General features: G+C 43.6%; 1 protein-coding gene across 2 annotated transcripts in view; it reads right to left on the bottom strand.

Moving 5' to 3' along the window:
- LOC147111638 (progesterone receptor-like) overlaps positions 1–25,716 on the bottom strand; it is a 539,157-nt gene that overhangs the window by 212,311 nt on the left and 301,130 nt on the right. For both annotated transcript variants that reach the window (XM_085998728.1, XM_085998729.1), the window contains one exon: positions 16,287–16,403. In XM_085998728.1, the coding sequence (XP_085854854.1) occupies positions 16,287–16,403 (117 nt within the window). The remainder of the gene's footprint in view (positions 1–16,286; positions 16,404–25,716) is intronic.

The raw sequence follows: 25,716 nt of genomic DNA, 5'->3' as shown, positions 1-25,716 counted from the left end.
GGTAGAAGGAGGTTAATTGCTGTGGTACCTTGTCTCAGTGCAAGTGGGTACTGATGGTCCTGGGGAACATTTAAAAAGCTTTTGAAAAGTGCCCTGCTTTCTACTATACTGGTTCCCCTAATGCAATTGATTGCTCAAGGATTGGTGGTATAGGGGAAACTGGCAATTTAAAATTTAACTCTCACCCCCAATGTGGATAGGGAGCAACTGATGGGAAGTATGCCAAATGTCAAATTTACCTCATTTGCATGAAGCGTTAAATCCCCCACCGATATGTGGGTAGGTGTAATATATGCCCGTTCCTACTTCCGACAGAATTTTTGATGGATGTAAAAAGGGACAGGTACCCAGTGTATCTGGTTGCCCCGCCAACCCAGATCATGCCGATTGCCCAACACAATGACGCAGGAAATTTGGGGCCCTGACAAACAATTGTCCTGATTTCATTTTTATTGTGTGCATGCACTGAGTTGCACAATAGACCAGTCACCAAACAGTCCTTAAATAGTATTAATATGTACCACAACTCCTGACTTTGACTGGTGATAGTTTTTGCAACATGCAACATATTACTGAAAAGGAAGGTAAACCTATGAAAAATCCTTATTCAAAACTAACGCTTTGAGTGCCAAGAACAGATCACTGCCTAATTTTGAGGCTGAAATGCATGTCCAACTTGCCATACTTAAGACATGACTATGTCAATCCTCATGACTATGCCATTTGGTTAGCTGAAAAGAAAAATCTTCGGAGCCATTTTTTAGCCAATCAAATAGCAATTACTTTAAAGTTGCCCCCATATTGAAAATAGATGCTAGGGACAGGGAAATAGCTGAAAATATATAAGGGAAATAGTTTATTGTCAGAAAATTTAGGATGGTTAGAATAGGTGGAATGGAGTGTAAGAAAGAGAATACAATTAAAGTTAAGATTAAAAGCAAAGTAGATAGATAGAGAAGAGGGGAAAAGAGTAAAGAAAAAACAAAGGGACAGGAAAATGTTCATCTTTTTAATTTCTACATAATCTTGCATTAGATGTTTATTTTAGTTGTCTGGAGTTAATTTTACAGAAATAATGCTATTTATGTTTGAGTAGTTTTAGTGCTGTAATAATATTTTTGAACATCATAGTATATGAGTTCAAAATAAACAAAAGCAATTAGACCAGGGTGAAAGGAGTTTCGCTGAACCTCTTGGCAGCCTAAGAGTTAAATAATATTGCTGATAATCCCAGAAGGAAAACTTTTAACAAACCAAACACCGGTGCTAAAAGTAATAAACAACCACAGCACCTAACCAATCTTTTCTTAGGCAAGAGAAACAATTTGTCAAAAATCTCATTTATTTATATCGACTTTCTTTTACAGAAAGCTGCTTTTCCACACTGTGTAATTTAGTTATAGCTGTAATTGGAGATTTATTTATGATCAATGTACTTTGTGATTAGTTTAGACAATTTTTTTAAATGCCATTCGTGCAATTGTTTTGTACTTTGTAAATGCACTACAAAATCTTCTGCTGAATTCTGCAAAAAAGGTTGTTTGCAAAAAAAAATAGGTTTTTAAAATTCATATGCTGTTGTGACACCTTTCATAGTAGGTGCTTTATGGCTGGGAATGCTCAGAGTGATTTGTGCATTGTAGTCATCATTGAAAATTGGAAATAGCACATCTAAATTCTGGTGGCCTAGGAAGTTTTATGGAAAAATGGGGAAAAAATGAGGCCTATGACATTTAGATGTATTTTTATTGCCGTCCTTGGGATTTATGGCAAGTTAAATCTGTTGCAAATTATTGTTCTCTAAAATGACAATTTGTGACATTTTATAACTTTCTGAATAGCTCACCGTTAGAAGCTTGAATCAAAATGATTATAGATGTTGAGAGGAAAACATTGCAGAAAGACTTCTGGGAAGTAATACAAATAGGTTTAAAAAATTTCAGAGATAAAACAACATTTTAAGAAAACTAAGCTAACTCCACAAATAATAGAAAGAAAGAAACAGCTTTTATATAGTGCCTTTAATAACCTCAGGAGATCCCAAAGCGTTTTACAGCCAATGAAATACTTTTTGAAGTATCGTCACTGTTGTAGTACAGGGAAGCGAAGCAGCCAACTGCCACAAACAGCAATGAGATAAATGACCAGATAATCTGCTTCTAGTGATGTTGGTTTAGGGATAAATGTTGGCCAGGACATCAGGAGAACTCCTCTACTCTTCTTAAAATAGTGCTAAAGGATATTTTACATCACCTGAGAGCAGACAGAGCCACAGTTTAACATCTCATCTGAAAGACAGCATCTCTGGCAGAGCAGCGCTCCCTCAGCGCTGCATTGCAGTGACCATCTGTATTATGTGTTCAAGTCTCTGGAGTGGGGTTTTCAACCCATGACCTTCTGACTCAGAGGCAACACTGCTACCACTGAGTAAAGGCTGACATGGGTATATAATTAAAATGAAAAAATCTTGAAATACACTTTCAATTTTATTATCCATTTCAATTTCCTTCCTTTCTTTCAGTGGACTAATTTAGTGATCATTTCCATCATAAAGACTGTCTATTTCCACCTCTGTAAAATGTTCCATCTCCACCCGGCCTCAGTCCCTCTGCTGCTAAAACCCTCATCAATGCTTTTATAACATCTAGACTCGGGGGGGGGGGGGGTGGCGGGGGGGGGCTGGATTTTGTCAGCCCCGAGGAGGCGGGTATGGAGGCGGGACTGCCGGTAAAGTTGCAGAATTTGGGGGCGGGTGGCAAGCCCATCCCCAACCCGCCTCCGGCCCTCTTGCCAGGAGGTGGAAAGCCATCCTGCCCAGGTCCCGTCTCCTCAAGGCGGAAAAGGTATTAAATCCTATTAACTGCCTGTTAACAGGTAGTTAACAGGCAGAAAATAGAATTAGCCCCATTTTTCCATCCGAAGTGCAGGCTTCCTGACCTTGGGGAACTCCGCCAGGGTGTAGGAGATGAGTAGGAGGTCTGCGGGGGTCGGAGGGGTCTGAAAGTGCAATGTAGAGGTGAGTGATGGGTGCAAGTGTGGAGTGGTAAGTATGTAAGGTGAGTGTAAAGTGTTAGAAAATATTCACTTACCTTTGTTTCTGCCTACAGCCTCCAGCCGCTGTGGAGCCGGAGTCCCGACATCTCCATTGTAGATTTCACAGACTGGCTGTTGGATCTTCCGAACCAACAGCCAGGTGATTTCTGCAAGGTTGAAAGGTTTGATGAGTCCTGAACACAAGGACTCATCAAACGGCACAGAATGTCAGTGTTTGACAGCTTCACAGAGCTTTCAAACGCTGACCATTTCTTCTTTCAAAAATCTTGACAGATGGCACGTCAGGCATTGCTGTGCTCTGTCAGTGACTTCCCCCTAATTGGCCTGCTGAGCCCGCTGGGCAGGCTTAACAAGGTCAATCAGGGGAAGATCCCGTTGGTTGGCCAGAAGCTGATGGAGGCGGGATTGAAAGCTGGCAAGCAGCAGTCCCGCCTCCAAAAGCTTCCCACTGACAAAATCCAGCCCAACTACTCCAACGCTCTCCTGCTGGCCTCCCATCTTCCACCCTCCGTAAACTTGAGCTCACCCAAAACTCTACTGTGCATATCCTAACCCACACAAAGTCCCAGTCACCCATCACCCCTGTGCTCACTGACCTGCACTGGCTCCCTGTTCACCAAAGCCAAGATTTTAACATTTTTCATCCTCGTGTTCAAATCTATCCAAGTCCTTGCCCTTCCCTATCTCTGTGACCTCCTCCAGCTCTAGAATCCTCCAAGAACTCTGCGTTCCTGCAAATTTGCTTCTTGTGCATTGCCGACTTCCTTTGCCCCACCGTTGGCAGCCGTGCTTTCAGTAGCTAGGCCCTAGCACTGGAATTTCCTCCCTAAACTCCCACCTCTCTGCCTCTCTCTCCTCCTTAAAATCTACCTCTTTTAGTCACCTGTCCTAATATCCTAATATCTCCTTCTTCGATTCGGTGTCGATTTTTGTCTGAGCACATTTGTGTGAAGCGCCTTGGGACAATTTCCTACGTTAGAAAAGGTGCTATACATGCAAGTTGTTGTGGTTGATCTTCCGCCAAAGTAATGGTGGGAAATTGAAAGAACTCCACGGAAATTCCAGGCATATATGTTAAATTTATGAATATAGGTTCAATTAGGTGGAAAATTTAACTTGGCTAGAGGGGAGTTTTATTACTTCAGCAATGCAGTTTGAAATGTAAGATTCAGACTGGTAAATATTTGAACAATAGGTTTTAACTCTTGGAGTAGGCAATCATTTGTTCTGCTGACCATATGACATTTCTAGATTCCTTTTTTCATTTATAAAGTTGCCGTTACCTTGGGAATTGACATTAAATGAATATGTTTTATAGACTCTAATGGGATATCAATTTCAAACTAATTTTAATACTTTTGAGGGAACAATTTTTAATAAGCTATCCTGTGTTTATTTTATTAGACATCGTACAGTTTAAAGTATTTTAATGAACACGCACCACTATGTTATATAACTTTATTTTTTATAGGGCTTTAATTACATTGTAAGTCAAATGTTCAACAATGGCATGCTGTCTCTTTAAATACAATCAATACATGAGAAGTAGACAGCTATGTCACACAACACAATCACCTCCTATGTCCTTGTTTACAGACAACTTGATTTCTTTTTCTTGGCAGATAATTTCATTTTTTAGTCACAGCAGGAGTCTGAAATGTAATTTAGTACAGTGAGCAGGTACATGCTGCCCTAACTATGGTTCATGTTTAAAGCGGGGTCGTTAAGCTCCTTTGCATCTTAGAACCACTGAACAAAACATGTCTCACGTATACCTAACATCAATATAAAATGTCAACAACATTGCTAGCCTAATCTTGGCTGATCCAACAATGAAAAGACCTGTTACCAATGTTAATATTGTGAGACACATAGAAGAAACAAATGGCTCAGGATTTACTTTTGCTGCACTAGTGTAAAACCTATTCGTTACCCAATTACTGGTGTAATTCTTTTTTGCTTTTTCAGGTTAAGGACAAATTTTGTGGAAACAGCCCTAAGTTTTCGTGGCCTGTAGAGTTGAGAAGAGAGAGTTGGTGGTGTATTGTCATTATCCAGCAAGTATCCTTTTTGTCCTCACTGTCACCCTTACTCAGTAATAGAGACATAGGCTGGGAAATGCCTCAGAGTTGCTCCCACTCCATCAGTGTCACTTCACCAGAAGTGTGGCGGAAACACCATTTACGTGCCAGCGGAGAGGAAGCAACTCCGAGGATTTTAAAAAAAATATTCGTTCATGGGATGTAGGCATTGCTGGCAAGGCCAGCATTTATTGCCCATCCCTAGTTGCCCTTGAGAAGGTGGTGGTGAGCCACCTGTAAAGTCTGTGGGTTGTGCAGTAAATAAATACACAGACTTTTGAAGTACAAACAAACAGGTCTTTACTATTCAGAGGTCAGGGCGAATCTGCCCTAGTTATCCTGTAACATCACTTATATACTGGTGTGGTCACTGTCGGTATTACCGTATACAGAAGCCAATCAAATAGTGCCACACCTAAAGTAGTTCTCTTAAAGGTGAACGGTTACACTCAATCGTTCCCTTAAAGGTAGACGGGTACATACACTACAATCCTCCCTTTTTAGCTTATTACTTACAGGGTCCCCGTTAAACATACATATCTTCAACTTCACATAACAATTTACAGATATACTCTCGGTGGAGAACAAACAATTTACAGAGATAATTCCGGTGGAGTCAACGTCATATAAAACAGTTTACAGATATACTTTCGGTGGGAACAGTTCACAGGTTCAGTCTCTGCGGAAACAGTTCATAGATTCAGTCTCTGATCTTGACTCATTCCGAACAGCATCTCTTTGGTGTAGCCGGTTCACATGGCTAGCGTGACTCCTCCATAGCCTTTTTCTTAACGTAACAGCTTGACCTTCCGTCCTGTTGAACCAGCAGTGCGGACTTTTACAACCAACTGGCTGTCTTGATAATTTTTGGGTTTTCAACTAATTTAGCTCCTTTCATGGTGTCCCGCCTGAGATGATAGTATTTTAGACAGTTATTATCTCCTGCTTCTTCTTTTTCTTTTCTGCCTTTTTGAAACTCTCGGAGCTCCTTTCTCTGCGGCCATCTGTAGCGCCACCAACTCTCTATGTTCATTAGACCTTAAGTGCTTCATGCGGATTTCTGTACTTTGGGAGTTTTCAATCACAAACTGGGCAGACCAGATCCTCGTAATATTCAGTGTCACTCAATAGGTCATGATAGTATTCGGGGTCGTCCTGAGTTAGGCCAGTGAGGGGCCCTTCTACTTCCTTCTTATCCAACTGGACGTTAGCCGACGGTGGTTCCTTCTCTGACCATCTTTCTTGAAAAGACTTCTTCAAGCATTCATATTCATCCCGCTCTTCCTGGGATGTCTGCCATTCCTTCACGCCTGGCCTCATTTGTGAGTTCAATACCTTCCCTTCCATCGGGGATTCCGTTATCAGGCTATTTAATCCTTCTACTGAAGTAGCTGTTTCCGCATTCTTCTGTTCCCCTTGACGTAATTCAGCATACTTTTGACATCCATGTGCAAGCTGTGTTGCCCCCTCAGCTCTCTCCGTGACTTTTGGAAGCTCCGAATTCTTTCCCTTTGAAACCTGAAACTCGTGTTCCCATTTTGGAGTCTTGTCCCTCAGCGTGTATAAGAGTTGGCTGGCCGTTAACTCTTCTACGGGGACACTGTGGATTAGCGCCTTCTCCATTTCATCCACCTTTCCCTCCAATGTTTTCACCTTCCTTTCCTCCGGTCCTTTGGTTTTAAGCGCTCGAAGAAATTGCGCCTTGGTGTTCTCTAACTCCTGATCAGGGGCCATTCCTACAGTCTCTGTGTTCCTTCCATTGGCCTTTCCTTCCACTGCCCGGATTCCTAGTTGAATATGTTCTTCAAGTTGTTGGACCTCTGCCATTGCCGCCTCATATTTGTCTTGGGTTTCCTTCAATAATTTAACGAGTTCTTGGACATCTTGAATTTCACGTTCTGCTATGTCTTCCACCTCTAATTTTCCATCTACGGATGGAATCTCTACCGATGAGTCTGTCTTGGCCTGGAGCTCGTCAAACATTTCCTGCAGCCTTTGTAATTCTCGCTCATGTTCAAACTTTAGTTGTTCATATGCTTTCACTAAAACTAGCTTTTCGGAGGTTGCCGAGTTAACCCCTTCCAGGATTGTAGTCTGGGCCCGTTCATACTGTTCCTTCAACTTGTTACACTCTGCTTGCAACGAGTCGTAGAGATGAACTGGGATAAAATCCTGGCTTCCTGAAGATTCCTCTTCCTTTAGGTCGTTCTGTAAATAGTCTAGTTCCTGAACAGTTTCAGGGAGATGTGATCGGTACTTGGCCACGATGGCTCTATGGTCGCTCTTTTCTCGAGCTAGCTGTCTCTGTTGTCTTTCCAGGTTCTCCCATTCAGTGTCCCAGAACTTTTCCATATTTTTCATCTCTTGTACGAGGCGGTCACTCCACTGTTCTAATTGTTGTCGTACTTTGACATAAGTTTGAGTCCGAGCTCGGTGTTCTTCCGTCGTGGATGAATCCTTAGCTTGAACAGGCTCAGAATTCTCTGTCAACCTGGAGTTCTGCTCTGTAACTTTATTCTTCTTGGTGACATAAGTCTTTCTGCATGTCTTTGTTTCCTTCCCCATCGTCGGCAAGTCCCCTTTAGCCTTGTCATGCATATTTGAATTGGTCTTATCGTCATCCATCTCAGAATCTGAGCTGATAGCTTGCACCGAATCCTCCTTCATTATGGCTTTTAGGTAGTGCCATTCCATGTCTATTTTCTTAATCCACTCCCGTCCTAGAAGTGGTGGTCCTCCCTCAGGTAATACGTACAAATTCATTCTTGGGTGTTCTTTCCCTCTATCTCTCACCTTGACTCTTATTTTCCCCATGGGGTATACATTATGCCCCGTGTATGTCTGTAATACGAACTTGGTATTTCTCAAAGGTATGTGAGAGAACAGCCGGTGGTAGTCCCTTCGGTTGATGACTGATAGAGCTGATCCAGTGTCCATCTCCATTTGTACTTGGACTCCAGCTATTTTTAGTACGACCCAAATCGTTTGTAGATCAGTTTCTTTCCCCACATTGTGGATCTTCAGACTACCCAACTCCTGGTTGTTTGGGTCTGAGTCTGAATTCTGTTCGTCTGAACTCTTTTCAGCCACCTTGTGTACCTTGTTGTACTTTTCTTGTGGTGGCTTCCGTTAATTGTTGGTCTTTTTCCCGGACCTGCATACCTTCGCGATGTGACCCAGTTTGCCACATTTCCGACACTCTTGGTTCTTAAACCAGCAGTGATTCTGGTCGTGCGTGGTCTTCCCACAACGGTAGCATTTTGTTGTGCTCGAAGTAATTTGGTCCACCCCGAGTGCCGCCGCCTTAAGCTGCATTTCGGCCGTTCCTTTCGCTGCGGCTTCGTGTGATGCAGCTATGAGGACAGCCCGGTCCAGTGTGAGGTCGTTTTCTTCCAGTAGTCGCTTCTGCGTTCCTTCTTTGGACAATCCGCATACGAACTTGTCCCGCAGTGCCTCTGTCAGATTCCCTCCGAACTGGCAGTATTTCGCTAGCCTACGCAGTTCGACCAAGTATTCCGCATTGCTTTCGTCTTTCCTCTGCATTCTTGCGTAGAATTTGAATCGCTCAGCCAGCATCAACGGTGTGGGGTTCAAGTGGTCCTTCAGCACAGCCACAATTTCTTCGAAGGTCTGATCCGCTGGTTTAGCTGGTGCTATTAGATGCTTCAAGAGCCCATATGTTTTTGCCCCCATCGAGTTTAGCAATGTTATCGCCTTGTCGTCTTCCTCTATTTTGTTGGCTTCGCAATAGATCTCTATGCGTTCCGCATACGTGGCCCAGTCTTCTATTTCAGAATTAAAATCGTTAATATTCCCTCGCTTAGGCATCTTTCTTTCTTTGAAGCAGCACAGTATTTCTTTAAGTATTATTTATTATCTTTTTTTTTCTAAAATGGCGGTTTTCCTGCGAAAATGGCGGTTTCCCGCTCTTCCCTTCTCTCTCTCTCTCTCTCTCTCTCCCTGCCCACTTCAATGGCAGTTAAGATGGCGGTTCTTTTCCCGCGAAAATGGCGGTTTCCCGCTCTTCCTTTCTCTCCCCGCCCACTTCAATGGCGGTTTCCCGCCTCTGTCGTCTTCTCCGCCTAATGGCGGCTTTCCGCGTTTCTCCCTGGTGTAAGGGGTACGCTTTCCCCACAGCGGACAGGTTCAGCCGCTGGGCTGGCTCTCGCACAGCTCCCCTTACTCGGCTCTGTCTTTTCCTCCCGCCCGCACGGCTCTACCGGCGCTGGGTACACCCCGTTAACGGAGGACAGTTCAGCCGCTGGACTGGCTCTCACGCAGTCTCTCTCTCCCCGTGTTCGGCTCTGTCTCTCCCTCTCCCGCACGTTCGGTTCTACCGGCTCTGGGTACTCCGTAGGTGGAGAACAGTTCAGCCTACTCGCAGGCTCAGCGCTTCGTGGCTGCGGTCGCTGCCCGGATTTTTCCCGCCGATCGCGGTCCGGCTGTCACCCGACGCCGTTGGACCCGACTTTTGGCCGGTACAGCTCCCCCTCGACCGAGGTCGAGTGCTCTGCCCTTATCCTCTGGATACTTCTACACCTTCCCCTACTCACAGTCTCTTCGGCCGCCTTGTTCCCTGCTGATCGGCTCACTCCGTACCGTGGTAGAAGGGTAGTCAGTGCCTGTTGTTGCTGGAAGCTTTTGTTGCTAAAGTCTTCCACCTTTCTCCTGCTGCAGCCTCGTGTTTTCTTCCAGCAGCACGACGAGGGCGGTTGCCTCTCTTCGACGCTCTTCTTTCTTTGGTAATCTTGCCGCAGGGTACGATCGGACTCGTCGCCACTGTAAAGTCTGTGGGTTGTACAGTAAATAAATACACAGACTTTTGAAGTACAAACAAACAGGTCTTTACTATTCAGAGGTCAGGGCGAATCTGCCCTCGTTATCCTGTAACATCACTTATATACTGGTGTGGTCACTGTCGGTATTACCGTATACAGAAGCCAATCAAATAGTGCCACACCTAAAGTAGTTCTCTTAAAGGTGAACGGTTACACTCAATCGTTCCCTTAAAGGTAGACGGGTACATACACTACGCCACCTTCTTGAACCTCTGCAGTCCATATGGTGAAGGTACTCCCACAGTGCTCTTAGGGAGGGAGTTCCAGGATTTTGACACTGCGACGATGAAGGAATGGCAATATACTTCTAAGTCAGGATGGTGTGTGACTTGGAGGGAAACTTGGAGGTGGTGGTGTTTCATGCGCCTACTGCCCTTGTCCTTCTAGGTGGTAGAGGTCGTGGGTTTGCGAGGTGCTGCTGAAGAAGCCTTGGTGAGTTGCTGCAGTGCATCTTGTAGATGGTACACACTGCAGCCACGGTACGCCGGTGGTGAAGGGAGTGAATGTTTAAGGCGATGGATGGGGCGCCAATCAAGCGGGCTGCTTTGTCCTGGATGGTGTCGAGATTCTTGAGTGTTGTTGGAGCTGCACTCATCCAGGCAAGTGGAGAAAATTCCATCACACTCCTTACCTGTGCCTTGTAGATGGTGGAAAGGCTTTGGGGAGTCAGGAGGTGAGACACTCGCCGCAGAATACCCAGCCTCTGACCTGCTCTTGTTGCCACAGTATTTATGTGGCTGGTCCAGTTGAGTTTCTGGTCAATGGTGACCCCCAGGATGTTGATGGTGGGGGATTCGGGGATGGTAATGCCGTTGAATGTCAAGGGGCGGTGATTAGACTCTCGCTTGTTGGAGATAGTCATTGCCTGGCACTTATGCCATACATTGCACAACAGCAGCATGACACACAATATATTATCATCTCATCTCTTTTCAAACATGTTCCTGAATCGTTGTAACTCATCTTCCTTTTCTCTTCACTTAGGGCCTTCCCAAGTTGATGCAGCGGCAGCCAAGAACCAAGCAATTCACAACATGCCACGTCACACACTTCACCTGGTGCAATCACCATCACAGATCCTAACTACCCTGGGCACTTAGATCAGCTTGAGGAGGGAACACTGGATGAACCAATCTTGCTGACTACATCTCTGCTTCCTCCAGTTCCTCCTCCTCTTCCTCTGCTTCTGTTGCACCTTGGGGTTCTTCCTTGTTCTGCTAAAAGGTATTTTTGTTTCAAAATGCAGACAATTTAAGACCGTGAATATGTTGTGTTCCTTCTATTTATCTCTTTCTATTGCAAGCCTTGAGTAATTTGGACACCTGTGCTGGGCTACAGAGGGGCACCCTATCTGGCTGTGGAATCTTTGCATTAGCATCCAAAACGGTGTGCACTGGTTGAGGCTTGAGCTTCATTGTAATTATATTATGTTGCTGTTTAGGGTTTTCTCAATAGGGTCATCAGCCATTACTACCAAGGATAGTCCTAGGGTGCCAGCCTCGCCAGGGCACTAAAAGTAGCGCCCCGAAAACATTCGCGCCCGCCCACCGGAAATTGAGTGGTTGTGCCCCAAAGGGAAGTGCGGCACTACTGGAGGCGCCCCGCATCCCTCTTGGGGCGCTGCGAGTGAATATCGTGGCACAACGTGCCGCAGCACCACACGCTGCGGCACGTCGCGCTGCGGTATTGCAGGCCTTCCTCCCCTTCTTAAAGGGGAGGGGCCTTGTGCAGCGCAATCTGGGGCCCAGCTGGGCCCCCGAGGATCGGGAGTGCAGGCAAAGGAGCCCTAATTGAATGGAGGCCATTTATGTTTACTTAGTAATGGGGTTGATGTGAAGAGCCCTCAGGTTCACATGGGTGTTATTTACTATGCTCAGGACTCTTGGTAACCCTGCCCGCCAGTGATAGTTCTGTGCCCTATCTAGCTGGTGGCTCTATTCCATAGAGAATGTGATGAAGATGATACATCCCCAATTTTCATTACCCTAACATTGGCGGCTGTGCCTTCAGCTGTTTATGCCCTGGAATTCCCTCCCTAAACCTCTCCGCCTCTCCACCTCTTTCTTCTCGTTTAAGACGCTCCTTAAAACCTACGTCTTTGACCAAGATTTTTCTTACCTTTCCTAATCTCGCCTTCTTTGGTGAGGTGTTAATTTTTGTCTGATTACACACCTGTGAAACACTTTGGGATGTTTTACTACATTTAAGGCACTATATAAATGCAAGTTGTTGTTGATACTCCTTTCAAACATAGCATCATCTTCCATTAGCTTGAGGCATCTATGACCAACCTGGCGGATGTCTCCTGTAGTGGCTTTGAAGAACAGGAAGAGCTGTCCTTGTTGCAGAAGTTTCCTGCAAGTCAGCCTGGAGCAGATGCTATAGCTCTATGACAGCCTATCCAGTAAAGCAGAGGTGGCAAAGACAGGTCTCCTTTGATGTGTCTAACAAGTGATGTCAAGATGTATAAAATGGACTAATTTTCCTCATTTAAATCATGCAGCGCGAGGGGAACTCCTGAAGGAATGCCAACCATTTGGGGATAAGATTTTTTGGGAAAAAAAGTTGTTATGCAGAAATGGCAGTGCCCACAACAGTAGAAGCTAATACAAGGAGCAAAATGCAACTAAACATTAGTGCTTGCTGATAAAAGAAACAACTTTGCTTCTGCAGGCCAGGCCAATCAAACCAATCATGCCCCCATTTTGTCTGGGTGAGCTGAGAGCTGGGGCAGAGCATGCCCCAAGAAAGTGAAATTTGGCATGGGACTTCATGGATAAAATTTACAGATTACAACGAGGCTGGCACTGGCCACCAGCACAGCCGCACCTTGCCGACCATTCTTCTTCAGCGCAAAATGTAGTGCACTGGCTATCAGTATAAATGTAAGAAGTCACACAACACCAGGTTATAGTCCAACAGCTTAAAGCTGTTGGACTATAACCTGGTGTTGTGTGACTTCTTACATTTGTCCACCCCAGTCCAACTCTGGCATCTCCACACCATGGCTATCAGTAGGCAGTCCTGACCTGCTCTCACCTCAGTGAGGTGCTGTTGGCATCCTAGAACCTCTCAAAATCAGTGCTCAGAAGTGCAGTATTAAACATTAAATTGGTATAATAGTGGAATTCCATACTTCTGACAGTAGCTGTGGGTTAACAACGTGAGTTAAAGTTATGATTTACAGTGCTTTGAAAATTTAGGCTCAAGACAGACTTGGCGGGATGTCTGTAGTGAAAAACAAGTGTTCTTCATCCTAATTATTTGCTGTTGATTTTCATGGGTTAGGTCTCTAATTGCCTAGTCAAGAGGTATGTACACAAAACACCTCCTCTTCCCCTGCACATAATAAAAAGCTGCAGGCCAGCTCATTCATGCCATCGTTATTAATTTTCTGCATCAGAATGATTATAATACATGACCTATCAGATAAGATATTTTGATGAAATTGCTATGATCTCCCTTCAAAAAAAGTTGTATTCTCACGGGTGTGTATTGTATGTGATTGATAAAATGATACCTCAATTTTGACAACTTAGACTTCGGAGTCAATTTTATGAACATCAACATGGAACCTTGGTCACTGGGAGCACATAACAGGAAATTGCAGGGGTGTTTCCCATGATTTTCCAGAAATCATGGGGACTATGGCTCTGATCTCCCAATATTTGCTCTTGGGGTGCAAGGCTCTATGCCAGGAGCTTGATTTGATCAAATCAACCCTATGAAACAAGAGCTTTCAATAAATAAAAATTGATTATGTTTATTGAGAGGTAACAGTTCCACAAAGACCTTATACCTGCAGAAGATTACAAAATAGGTTTTGGATGAAGAATACCCAAGGCCTATTTGATCTCATCCTTCCAGAAGACCAATCCATTATCAGTAGCATAGGTGAAAGATCAAGGTCCATTGTGCAATGCACCATCAAGGTTGAAAAGTATAGATGAGTTAAATGAAGAAATAAAGCTTGAGATCTAATATAATGTATGCATAAAAATGAAAATATAATATAGGGAAAGGTAGGCACTCCAACTATACTAGTGCTGGGTAAAGCCATTCTGCTGTGGAACTGCTGAGAAAAATAGTTGTAGTTCCTAAAGCTGCATTATGCTAAAATGTTTGCATTTGATTTGGATGACAAACATGTGGCAAACTATATGACCCAATTGTGTTGGTACTATAGTTAGCACCTGCCCTAATAGTATTTATGAAGTAGAATCTAGTATGTCTACATTAAGTTCTTCTGTCTAAAGGAAATAACCTTTTTCTGCCCAAGCAGTTTACGAGACCCTTTGCTGGTCTTTCTCTTAGTAAAGATGGTCGTGTTCTGTTAATTGAAAATGAATAGCTTAGAAAATAATGCGCTGTTAAACATTAACATACGGTACACAGTGCTGTGTGTTCGAGGCACATTGTGTTCATCTTCTGCAATCCAAGTTTGAGTTTAGTTCTTTAACCCTGAGAAAGGGGATAAAGTCTCTCTCTGCTCTCTCAGCTGTTCAGGTTTGAGAGTACAGTGTGTGCTGACAGTCTCAATCCAAGCTGCACAACATCAAAGAGCTTAGTTCTGAGAAACACAAGAGATAGGTATTGGACATTGAAGGCATTGTGTTGGCAAAGGTGGGAGAATGGGTGCAAGCCCTGGGAAGGGTATGAGTGAAGATCCTTCCTGCAGCAACCAGGTATCTTAACTTTTAGACCCCCAGCCACGACTATTATAAAAATTCAGCACAGGTCAGGAATTGAACTTGCAACCTGCATGGCTTAGTGCAACTTTGGGTGGTGCCTTTACTCATTGGGTCATCAGGAGCTGATCATTTATGTTTACTTTTTTAAAAATCTGTTTGGTAACAGGCTGTCTTTTCATTTCTATCAATTGGAAAGCATTGATTGTTCTGTCAACTTTACTCAATTGGTAGAAAGTGTCTACACATGCACATCCCTCAAGATTACAATGATGCCGGTGGGCAACATGACTACAGCTGCCCTCCAGCACCACTATGAAATACTGTCAGTACTGCTCCAGTAGATGAAATGTAAACAAAGCATAAGGAGAACAGACAAAAACTGCAATGAGCCAATCTGACAAATTGGATTCGTACTTCACCAGATAGCCAGTTAACTCAGACAAAGACCCCCATTTAGACAAATGCACAGCTACTAAACATCAGGGGAAATGCATAGATCTTTGGGTTTTTATAAAGTACCTACCTATTTACTCGCAACCACTCTCTTCCAGTCACTGGTATCATCAGTTCATGCAAAAGGGAGGAGCATAAACAACTGCCATGATTTCCAAAGTGGTATTGCATATATGTACAAAAAGAATACACAGACAAATTGTGCCACTGCACACATACAATTCATTTATTTAAAAGGCAGTCCATTCCAACCCAGGTGGTCCAATTTAGCTAGATTTGCTTTCAATGCTCGCCACTTGCAAATCATGAGTCCAGTTCATTATTAGTGAGCTAAGAACCACCTTGTGGAAAATGGTGTAGAAATTACAGTATCTCTTAAGTGGTCTGATATGATTCTGAGTACTGCTGGATGAATATGAAAATTGCAATTTTCACCCAGATCTATTTTCATATCAGAGTGCAGGCTGGGAAGTGGCCATACAGTTTGTTGGTAGTTAAACGGCCATTCCCAATGATCACAAGGAATTTATTTTTTAAAAATCTATTTCAGAATTCCATGGATGTCTAATAGAGTTTCCCTTAGAATTTTAAGATGGTGAAATGGCAAAGAACCATTTGGAAACCCTGCTATCCATACTGTGTTTTTTTGTATTTTTATTCATTAAAAACGGAATTGTAAAAGAAAATATTGAAAACTCGAAGGGTGGCATACCTTCATTTTCCTCTAGCCCTGCACACTCCCCAGTAATGGCACACCACTGGTACTTGGAGATAGGGAGAGTGAAATGTAGGAATGTGATTAGTTTGCACTATTATAAAAAAAAATTGCCACACTTTGTGTTTGTAAATATATTTAACATATTCATATGGTATATATAATCCTACTCAAAATGTGTTATATAGATGGCATGGCACACTGGAGAACATTAGCAGAAAAGGTTAAACTATTCAGTGAAATACCACACTTACTATTAATTTCAGTTTCCACTTGCACGAATTACAGGTTCACTGGGCAAGGAATATATTTTTTAGTTCCATAAAATAATATGCATTCGCTTATAACTTTACATGTATACATCAAAGTGTTCAATACAATCTTGCTAGGATGCAGAATATATTAGATCAGATTTACCTGTTTTGACTTAAATCGAAGAACTTTTTTCTCTTACCTCCCAACACCATTCCAGCTTGATAGCACTTTCTGAGACGGCAGGCTGGACAGTTCTTCCTCCGAATTTTGTCAATGATGCAGTCATTCCTTCCAGCGCATAGATACTTATGTTGCCCTGAAAGTTAGAAGTGAGTTGATTTTATTGTTTCCAAAAACTGTTAAAACATACATTTAAACATCTCAATAGAAAATAAAGGACATGAAATGAGATACAACTAACATTAGATAAAGCAAGGGTAGATATTTCGCATTCCTACCAGTATCTTTCTTGACTTCAATGGAAATAAAAATTGGGAGAGATGTAATATTTGCTGCCAACTCGCTAGCACCATTTTATACTAGCGCATAAAGTCAGGGGGGCAATTTTCCTAGACACTTTAGGTGCTAAAGAGCCTCAAAGGTGGCCAGGATGGCATCTTTAACTGAAACCCGTTTTAGCCCATGTTTAGCAAAAGATGTCATATTGGTAAAGGAGTTGACGCGCACGCTAGGAACGGCTGCCCGGAGGATCATTAAGGGGCTGATTGTCACTTAAATTGGGTGTTAGCGCTCATTAAGGAGGCTGCACAGCATTTTGGTGGATAGCGCTTGACCTAATGCTCTCTCCTAACAGCAACCAGCTGATTGGGAGTAAAGAAGTCGTTGCAGAGGATTTCATGCACTGTTCACTTGCTGCTGGAGGTTTGATGAGGACTTTTGAAGCACATCAAGAGACTTTCTGGGACACTTTGTCAAGACTTCACCAACACTCCAATTCCAATTCAAATGCTTTATTGGCATGAAAGTTTACAGAGAACCATATATATATAGAACTCTATCAACACTTATTCCGGAAATTCTCTGAGGGCGTCAGTTAAAAAGAGTGCGTGCTGTGCTACCCTACATTATTGACACCTTTTTGAGTCACCAGGAGAAAGGGAGTGCTTGGTCATTGGCATCTTGCTAGGGGTCCCCCTTGGTCTGCAGGAGGAATGGGAGGAGGACATGAGGCTAGCCAGAGCAGCATCAGCTGCTGCAGGAGAAAGGAACAGGAGGGCAAGATGGTCTCCTTCCCCCCTGCAAGTACAGGGAATCCCCTCTCCTCTATATCTCCTCCACCAGGACCTCCAATGCCATGTCTGAGAACCTGTGCGCCTTCTCACTCGGTCCCTGAGTCATCCTGAAACATGCTGCTGTGTGCCAGCCAGCACACTCTACACCTTCAGTGGACGTGAGTGAGTGGAGTCCATGCATACTGCTTCACGAAAACTGCATCTAATCAGTGCTTGAGTGCTAAACCTGCAGGTGTCTGTTTTAGCACCTCCAGGCAAGTTCAAATTATAGTAATCAACAATTTGGACCAAATTCACATGCTAAAACCCAACCTTCAAACAGGTGTGTCTTATTAGCACAGCATAGAAACATAGAAGATAGGAGCAGGAGTAGGCCATTCGGTCCCTCGAGCCTGCTCTGCCATTCAATGAGATCATGGCTGATCATCCAAGTTCAGTACCCTGTCCCTGCCTTCTCCCCATATCCCTTGATCCCTTTAGCCTTAAGAAATATATCCAACTCTTTCTTGAATATATTTAATGAACTGGCCTCCACCGCCCTCTGTGGCAGGGAATTCCATAGGTTCACCACTCTCTGGGTGAAGAAATTCCTCCTCATTTCAGTCCTAAATGGCTTACCCCTTATCCTTAGACTATGACCCCCGGTTCTGGACTCCCCGGCCATCAGAAACATCCTTCCTGCATCTAGTCTGTCCAGGCCTGACAGCCTGTTTGCACCCTTTTCCCAAAATAATCCCCAGGATCTACCCCATCCAGTTTGTTGATCCAACATCTCTCAAAACTGAGCCGCACTGCATCACAGGATGAATTCCATATTCAATTAGAGGGTGAGGAGGTTGGGTCTCAAACAAGCGTGCTAAGCTTGAATAAAGGAGACTATGAAGGTATGAGAGCGGAATTGAGTAAAGTGGATTGGGAAAATAGATTAAAGGGTAAGACGATACATGATCAGTGGTGTACATTTAAGGAGTTATTTTACAACTTCCAAAAAAAATATATTCCACTGAGAAGAAAAGGATGTAAAAGAAAAGACAGCCATCCGTGGCTAAGTAAAGAAATTAAGGATAGTATTCGACTAAAAACAAGGGCATATAAGGTAGCCAAATCTAGTGGGAGGATAGAGGATTGGGAAAACTTTAAAAGACAGCAAAAAATAACAAAAAGATTGATTAAGAAAGGGAAGATAGATTATGAAAGTAAATTAGCAAAAACTATAAAAACAGATAGTAAGAGTTTTTATAGTTATATAAAAAGAAAAAGGGTGGCTAAAGTAAATGTTGGTCCCTTAGAGGATGAGATCGGGAAATTAATGCTGGGAAATATGGAGATGGCAAAAACACTGAATGAATATTTTGTATCAGTCTTTACAGTAGAGGACACTAAGAATATCCCAACACTGGACAAACAGGGGGCTATGGGGGGGAGGAGCTAAACACGATCAAAATCACTAAGGAAGTGGTACTCGGTAAAATAATGGGACTCAAGGCGGATAAATCACCTGGACCTGATGGCTTACATCCTAGGGTCTTGAGGGAAGTGGCGGTAGGGATTGTGGATGCATTGGTAATAATCTTCCAAAACTCCCTGGACTCGGCAAAGGTCCCGGCAGACTGGAAAACTGCTAATGTAACACCCTTATTTAAAAAGGGCAGTAGACAGAAGGCTGGAAACTATAGACCGGTTAGCCTAACATCTGTGGTTGGTAAAATTTTGGAGTCCATTATTAAGGAGACAGTAACAGGACATTTGGATAATCATAATTTAATAAGACAAAGTCAGCATGGTTTTATGAAGGGGAAGTCATGTTTGACAAATTTGCTGGAGTTCTTTGAGGAAGTAACATATAGGGTGGATAAAGGGGAACCAGTGGACATAGTGTATTTAGACTTCCAAAAGGCATTTGACAAGGTGCCACACAAAAGATTATTGCTTAAGATAAAAAATCACGGGATTGGGGGTAATATTCTGGCATGGATAGAGGACTGGCTATCTAACAGAAGGCAGAGAGTTGGGATAAATGGTTCATTCTCAGACTGGCAATCAGTAACCAGTGGTGTTCCGCAGGGGTCAGTGCTGGGTCCCCAACTCTTTACAATCTATATTAACAATTTGGAGGAGGGGACCAAGTGTAACATATCAAAGTTTGCAGATGATACTAAGATGGGAGGGAAAGTAGTGAGTGAGGAGGACATAAAAAACCTGCAAAGGGACATAGACAGGCTAAGTAAGTGGGCAGAGATTTGGCAGATGGAATACAATACTGGAAAGTGTGAGGTTATGCACTTTGGCAGGAAAAATCATAGAGCAAGTTATTATCTTAATGGCAAGAAACTGGAAAGTACTGAAGTACAAAGGGATCTGGGGGTCCTGGTGCATGAAACTCAAAAGCTTAGTATGTAGGTGCAGCAAGTGATTAAGAAGGCCAATGGAATGTTGGCTTTCATTGCTAGGGGGATAGAATATAAAAATAGGGAGGTATTGCTTCAGTTGTATAAGGTATTGGTGAGACCGCACCTGGAATACTGCATACAGTTTTGGTGTCCACACTTAAGAAAAGACATACTTGCTCTCGAGTCAGTACAAAGAAGGTTCACTCGGTTAATCCCGGGGATGAGGGGATGGACATATGAGGAGAGGTTGAGTAGATTGGGACTCTACTCATTGGAGTTCAGAAGAATGAGAGGCGATCTTATTGAAACATATAAGATTGTGAAGGGGTTGGATCGGGTGGATGCTGGGAGGATGTTCCCGATGATGGGTGAAACTAGAACTAGGGGGCATAGTCTTCGAATAAGGGGCTGCTCTTTCAAAACTGAGATGAGGAGGAACTACTTCACTCCTGCTCCTATTTCTTATGTTCTTATGTTCTTATGTAAGTAGGATCAGTCCTGCTGCTATTGCTGATAGTACCATTAACACCTCTACAGGTAACATCACATCATTACCAGTTTGAAATTGCAGCACACATTGATTGTGAGTGTGAATCTCCAAATAATAATTATAAGCTTCCAGCATTTAAAACTATGCAAACAGACACTTGCTATGCTGACATGGTGCAACTGGTGTGCTGTGAATTTCAACCAATGCATAAATTTGAATTTAATATAAGCAGAACCCTTAAGCTATCCCTTAGATGCAGGAAAATGTTCTTCCCTGGCTGACTGGTTTATGATAAATTTTCAGCTCATGCACTGTGATACTGAAGCAAAGATTAATATGAGCTGTACAGATATCAGAAATGGCTTTATTACCTTAACATTAGCTAATAAAAACAATTTAAGGTTTTAAAAATGCAAACACTTCCTAGAATTTTGCTCTATCAAATGCATGTTATTCTAACTATTAGTTTTTTCTTTTTAAATTTTTTTTTCTGTGTTCCTGCTCCTGCTGTCCTTTTTGAAAATGGATGCAAGTTTGAAAAAGAAAATCAACTTGACTGGCTGAAAGCCAGATCCAAAGACCATTTTTCAGTTAAGCCAGCAGCAAGTAATTGAAGATGAAGATAGTTTTGTGCATCGGACAGAAAGGGGCTTCTGACCAATGAGCAAGATTGTCAGTGCAATGATATCTCTGATTCACAGCTTACTCAATAGGTTCCATAATGCTCAGTTTCTTTGAACAATGCTTCACATAATCATACAACCTAAAGTAGTGTGATTCAGGACTGCTTCAAACCAGTTTGTGTACTTAATTATCTGCTGTGAGTTACATTAACTGAAGCAGCTACAACACTATATAGTGATCCCCAGGTGCCAGGTGCCTATCTGTATGCATCATAAATACACCGATATTGTTAAGTTGGCAGCTGTCAGCAAAAGAGCACACCAAGAAAGGTGAGCTCATCCATGATACATTAAGGCTTCAATTTTCCTGGTGAAACCTGCTCAATTTGGGAAGCCTTGTACTGATTCTCTGCCCCCCAAAAATGGCTGTTTTTGGAGGAAACCATGGGTTCTGCCATAACCTGGATCTGCCCACTCTGAGTCCACCCTCCGATAAAGGTGGAGGAGTATGGCCGAGTGGTCCCCAGTACTCCTACTGAAGGAATAATTTACTAGTCTTAGCCTCTTTAGGGCTACCCCGGATCAGGCGTATTCCTCAGACGTTCCCTTTCAACTAAAGTTTGAGGTAGCCGAATCCTAAAGACGCTTAATTGGGCCTAAAGGTCCAGACTATCTCGCCCTAAAGGAAAGGAACAACCTGAAGATGTTACCATCCTCCAGATAGTACTTTTAATAAGTTTAGCTAGACTGTAACATTCCAGATATTATGAGGGTCTGGAAAACTCCCTCAGAATTCTGCAACTCCTCACCAAAGAGCGTACAGAGATTGAGTTCGCGAGTTTGATACAGAAGTATTATGTGAGACAATTCTAAAAATATATAGATTTATTAAAGAACTGACATGTAATTACAGTAGGTGTTTCAATCGCAACATTAACAGTTCCAAAAAGAGAAAGCTTTCAATTCTTATCAGAGATCCTTATTCTCAAATCTTAACTTCACTACAGTTTTACAGTTCTTAAAGTTTATTCAGAATATCCACCAAAATCAAATACAGTACCATTGATCCCTGAGATACAAAGAGTTGTAGACTTACAGAGCTGCCTCTGAAGCCTGAGAATCACTTTGCCCCTTTACAGCAAGACTATCATCCCATTTGAAAGTTCAATATTTATATCCTTTTTCAGTGGTATTTCCTTTGAAGTTTTCTGCTGATGTAAGCTAATTATCTCTAGTCATTTTTCTGCTGACTTCTGCTATTCTTACAGTCAGTTCAGCTGGTAGCATTAAGAATCGTGTCTCTACCCTAGGTGTTCGGAGCTTATCATAAAAAACGGTGTAACAGCAGGTGCATTTCACTTGATGTCATCTTTACGAAGGCATATGTTTCTGCTTCTTTTATGTGCCTGTTTACAAAGTGTAAATTAGAACACCTTAACCTGGATGTACCATTGTCTGCCCCCAAAGATTCAGACCATCAGGACCCTTTAACCTTTGAATCAATAACCTTATTGAAACAGGTGTCAACAACCATCCCATCTCAATAGCCTGAACGCTGTTAACAATACAACTTTTCCATTGTTCGGTTTTTAGATTTCCAAATCCAGTTTGTCATGTTTTAATAAGGCCAGAATTCTTTCATAGAATGGTGTATTTCTCTGAATAGGTTATATGGCTTATTCCTTCACACTGCCACGTTTCTTCCCCCTAGAAAGCATCACTTGTAAAAAAGGGGCAGTATTGGGCCCAATATAGTTTCTAAGGGGGGAAAGGTTCATGAAAGCTAGAGTGCAATGAAGGTAGCATTCCTGCAGAACTTTGAAGACTAGATTCGACTATACTCAGTTATTAGGATTTAAAGGTGGTTGCTGCTATTTGCTAAGAATTTAAAGTCAGAGATTTTTGGACTCTAGGGGAATCAAGGGATAGGGAGATCGGGCGAGAAAGTGGAATTGAGGTCGATGATCAGCCATGATCTTATTAGAATCATAGAAAGTTACCGCACGGAAGGAGGCCATTTCGGCCCATTGTGTCTGCGCTGGCCGACAAAGAGCTATCCAGCCTAATCCCACTTCCCAGCTCTTGGTCCATAGCCCTGCAGGTTACAGCATCCCATGTGCACATCCAAGTACTTTTTAAATGTGGTTAGAGATCCTGCCTCTACCACCCTTTCAGGCAGTGAGTTCCAGACCCCCACAACCCTCTGAGTTCAGAAATTTCCTCTCAAATCCCCTCTAAACCTTCGACCAATTACTTTAAATCTCTGTCCCCTGGTTTGTGACCCCGTCGCTAAGGGAAACAGATCCATTCTATCCACTTTATCTATGCCCCTCATATATTTATACACCTCAATAAGGTCTCCCCTCAGCCTCCTCTGTTCCAAGGAAAACAGACCCAGCCTATTCAGTCTTTCCTCATAGCTAAGATTCTCTACTCCCAGCAACATCCTTGTAAATCTCCTCTGTACCCTCTCTAGTGCAATCACATCTTTCCTGTAATGTGGTGACCAGAACTGCACGCAGTACTCTAGCTGAGGCCTAACTAGTGTTTTATACAGTTGAAGCATAAACCCCCTGCTCTTGTATTCTATGCCATGGCTAATAAAGGCAAGCATTCCGTATGCCTTCTTAACCACCTTATCTACCTGGCCTGCTACCTTCAGGGATCTGTGGACATGCACTCCAAGGTCCCTTTGTTCCTCTGCACTACTGAGTGTCCTACCATTTAATGTGTATTCCCTTTCCTTGTTAGCCCTCCCCAAATGCATCACCTCACACTTCTCCGGATTGAATTCCATTTGCCACTGTTCTGCCCACCTGACCAATTTATTGATATCTTCCTGCAGTCTACAGCTTCCTTCTTCAGTATCAACCACACAGCCGATTTTAGTATCATCTGCAAACTTCTTAATCATACCCCCTATATTCAAGTCTAGATCATTGATATATACCACAGAAAGCAAGGGACCTAGTACTGAGCCCTGCGGAACCTCACTGGAAACAGCCTTCCAGTCACAAAAACACCCATCAACCATTACCCTCTGTTTCCTGTCTCCGAGCCAGTTTTGAATCCAACTTGACACTTCGACCTGGATCCCATGGGCTTTTAACTTCGTGACCAGTCTGCCATGTGGAACCTTATCAAAAGCCTTGCTAAAGTCCATATAAACTACATCAAACGCACTACCCTCATCTACCCTCCTTGTTACCTTCTCAAAAAATTCAATCAAGATTGTCAGACACAACCTTCCCTTAACAAATCCATGCTGACTATCTTTGATTAATCAGTGTCTTTCTAAATGAAGATTTATCCTGTCCTTCAGAATTCTTTCCAATAATTTTCCCACCACCGAGATTAGGCTGACTGGCCTGTAATTACTCGGTCTATCCTTTTCTCCCTTTTTAAACAAGGGTACCACATTAGCAGTCCTCCAGTCCTCCGGCACCACACCTGAAGCCAGAGAGGATTGAAAAGTGATGGTCAGGGCCTCTGCTATTTCCTCTTTCGCTTCACTTAATAGCCTGGGATACATTACATCCGGGCCTGGGGATTTATCCACTTTTAAAGCTGCTAAACCCCTTAATACTTCCTCTCTCACTATGTTTATTTCATCTAATATTTCACACTCCTCCCCCTAATAGCAATGTCAGCTTCGCCCCTCTCCTTTGTGAAAACTGACGTAAAGTAGTCATTAAGAACCCTACCGATGTCTCTCGCCTCCACACACAGATTACCCTCATGATCTCTAATAGGCCCTACCCTTTCTTTAGTTATTCTCTTACTCTTAATATATTTATAAAACATCTTTGGGTTTTCCTTGATTTTACTTGCCAAGAATTTTTCATGCTATCTCTTTGCTTTCCTAATATCCTTTTTAATTGCACTCTTGCAGTTTCTGTACTCCTCTAAAGATTCTGGAGTATTTAGCCCTCGGTATCTGTCAAACGTCTCCTTTTTTTTCCTTTATCCTACCCTGTATGTCCCTAGACATCCAGGGGGCTCTAGATTTGTTAATCCCACCATTTTTCTTTAAGGGCACATATTTGGTCTGAACCCTCCAGATGTCCTCCTTGAATGCCTTCCACTGCTCTGGCACTGATTTACCTTCAAGTAGCTGTTTCCAGTCCACGATGGCTAAATCCCCTCTGAGCTTAGCAAAATTTGCTTTTCCCCAATTTAGAATTTTTATTCCTGGTCTATCCTTGTCCTTTTCCATAACTACTTTAAACCTAACAGAGTTATGGTCACTACAGGTAGACTACCCTTTATCTGGACTTCCGAAAACCGAAACCCTCTAAAAACCGAAGGTTTTTTCGTTCAGCGTAAGTCGTGCGTACGACTTACGCTGAACGAAAAAACCTTCGGTTTTTAGAGGGTTCCGGTTGCGGAAGTTCGGATAAAGGGTAAGTCGTGCGCACGACCCCCCGCCGACCCCCCCGCGGACCCCGCCGACCCCGCCAGCCCCGACAACCGCCAACCCCGCCAGCCCCGACAACCGCCGACCCCGCCAGCCCCGACAACCGCCGACCCCCCCGTGGACCCCGCCGGCCCCGACAACCGCCGACCCCGCCAGCCCCGACAACCGCCGACCCCCCCGCGGACCCCGCCGGCCCCGACAACCGCCGACCCCGCCAGCCCCGACAACCGCCGACCCCCCCGCAGACCCCGCCGGCCCCGACAACCGCCGACCCCCCCCGCCGACCCCCCCGCGTACCCCGCCGGCCCCGACAACCGCCGACCCCACCAGCCCCGACAACCGCCGGCCCCCCCCGCGGACCCCGCCGGCCCCGACAACCGCCGACCCCCCCGCGTACCCCGCCGGCCCCGACCCCCGCCGACCCCGACTGACTTAAGCTGAGCGTCAGCGTAAGTC

The sequence above is a fragment of the Somniosus microcephalus genome, chromosome 10, assembly GCF_052327205.1.
Source record: "Somniosus microcephalus isolate GS21.2 chromosome 10, FLI_Smic_1.0, whole genome shotgun sequence".
NCBI lineage: Eukaryota > Metazoa > Chordata > Chondrichthyes > Squaliformes > Somniosidae > Somniosus > Somniosus microcephalus.
The sequence above is the reverse complement of the archived record's forward strand: the minus strand, read 5'-3'. Positions and strand labels throughout refer to the sequence as shown.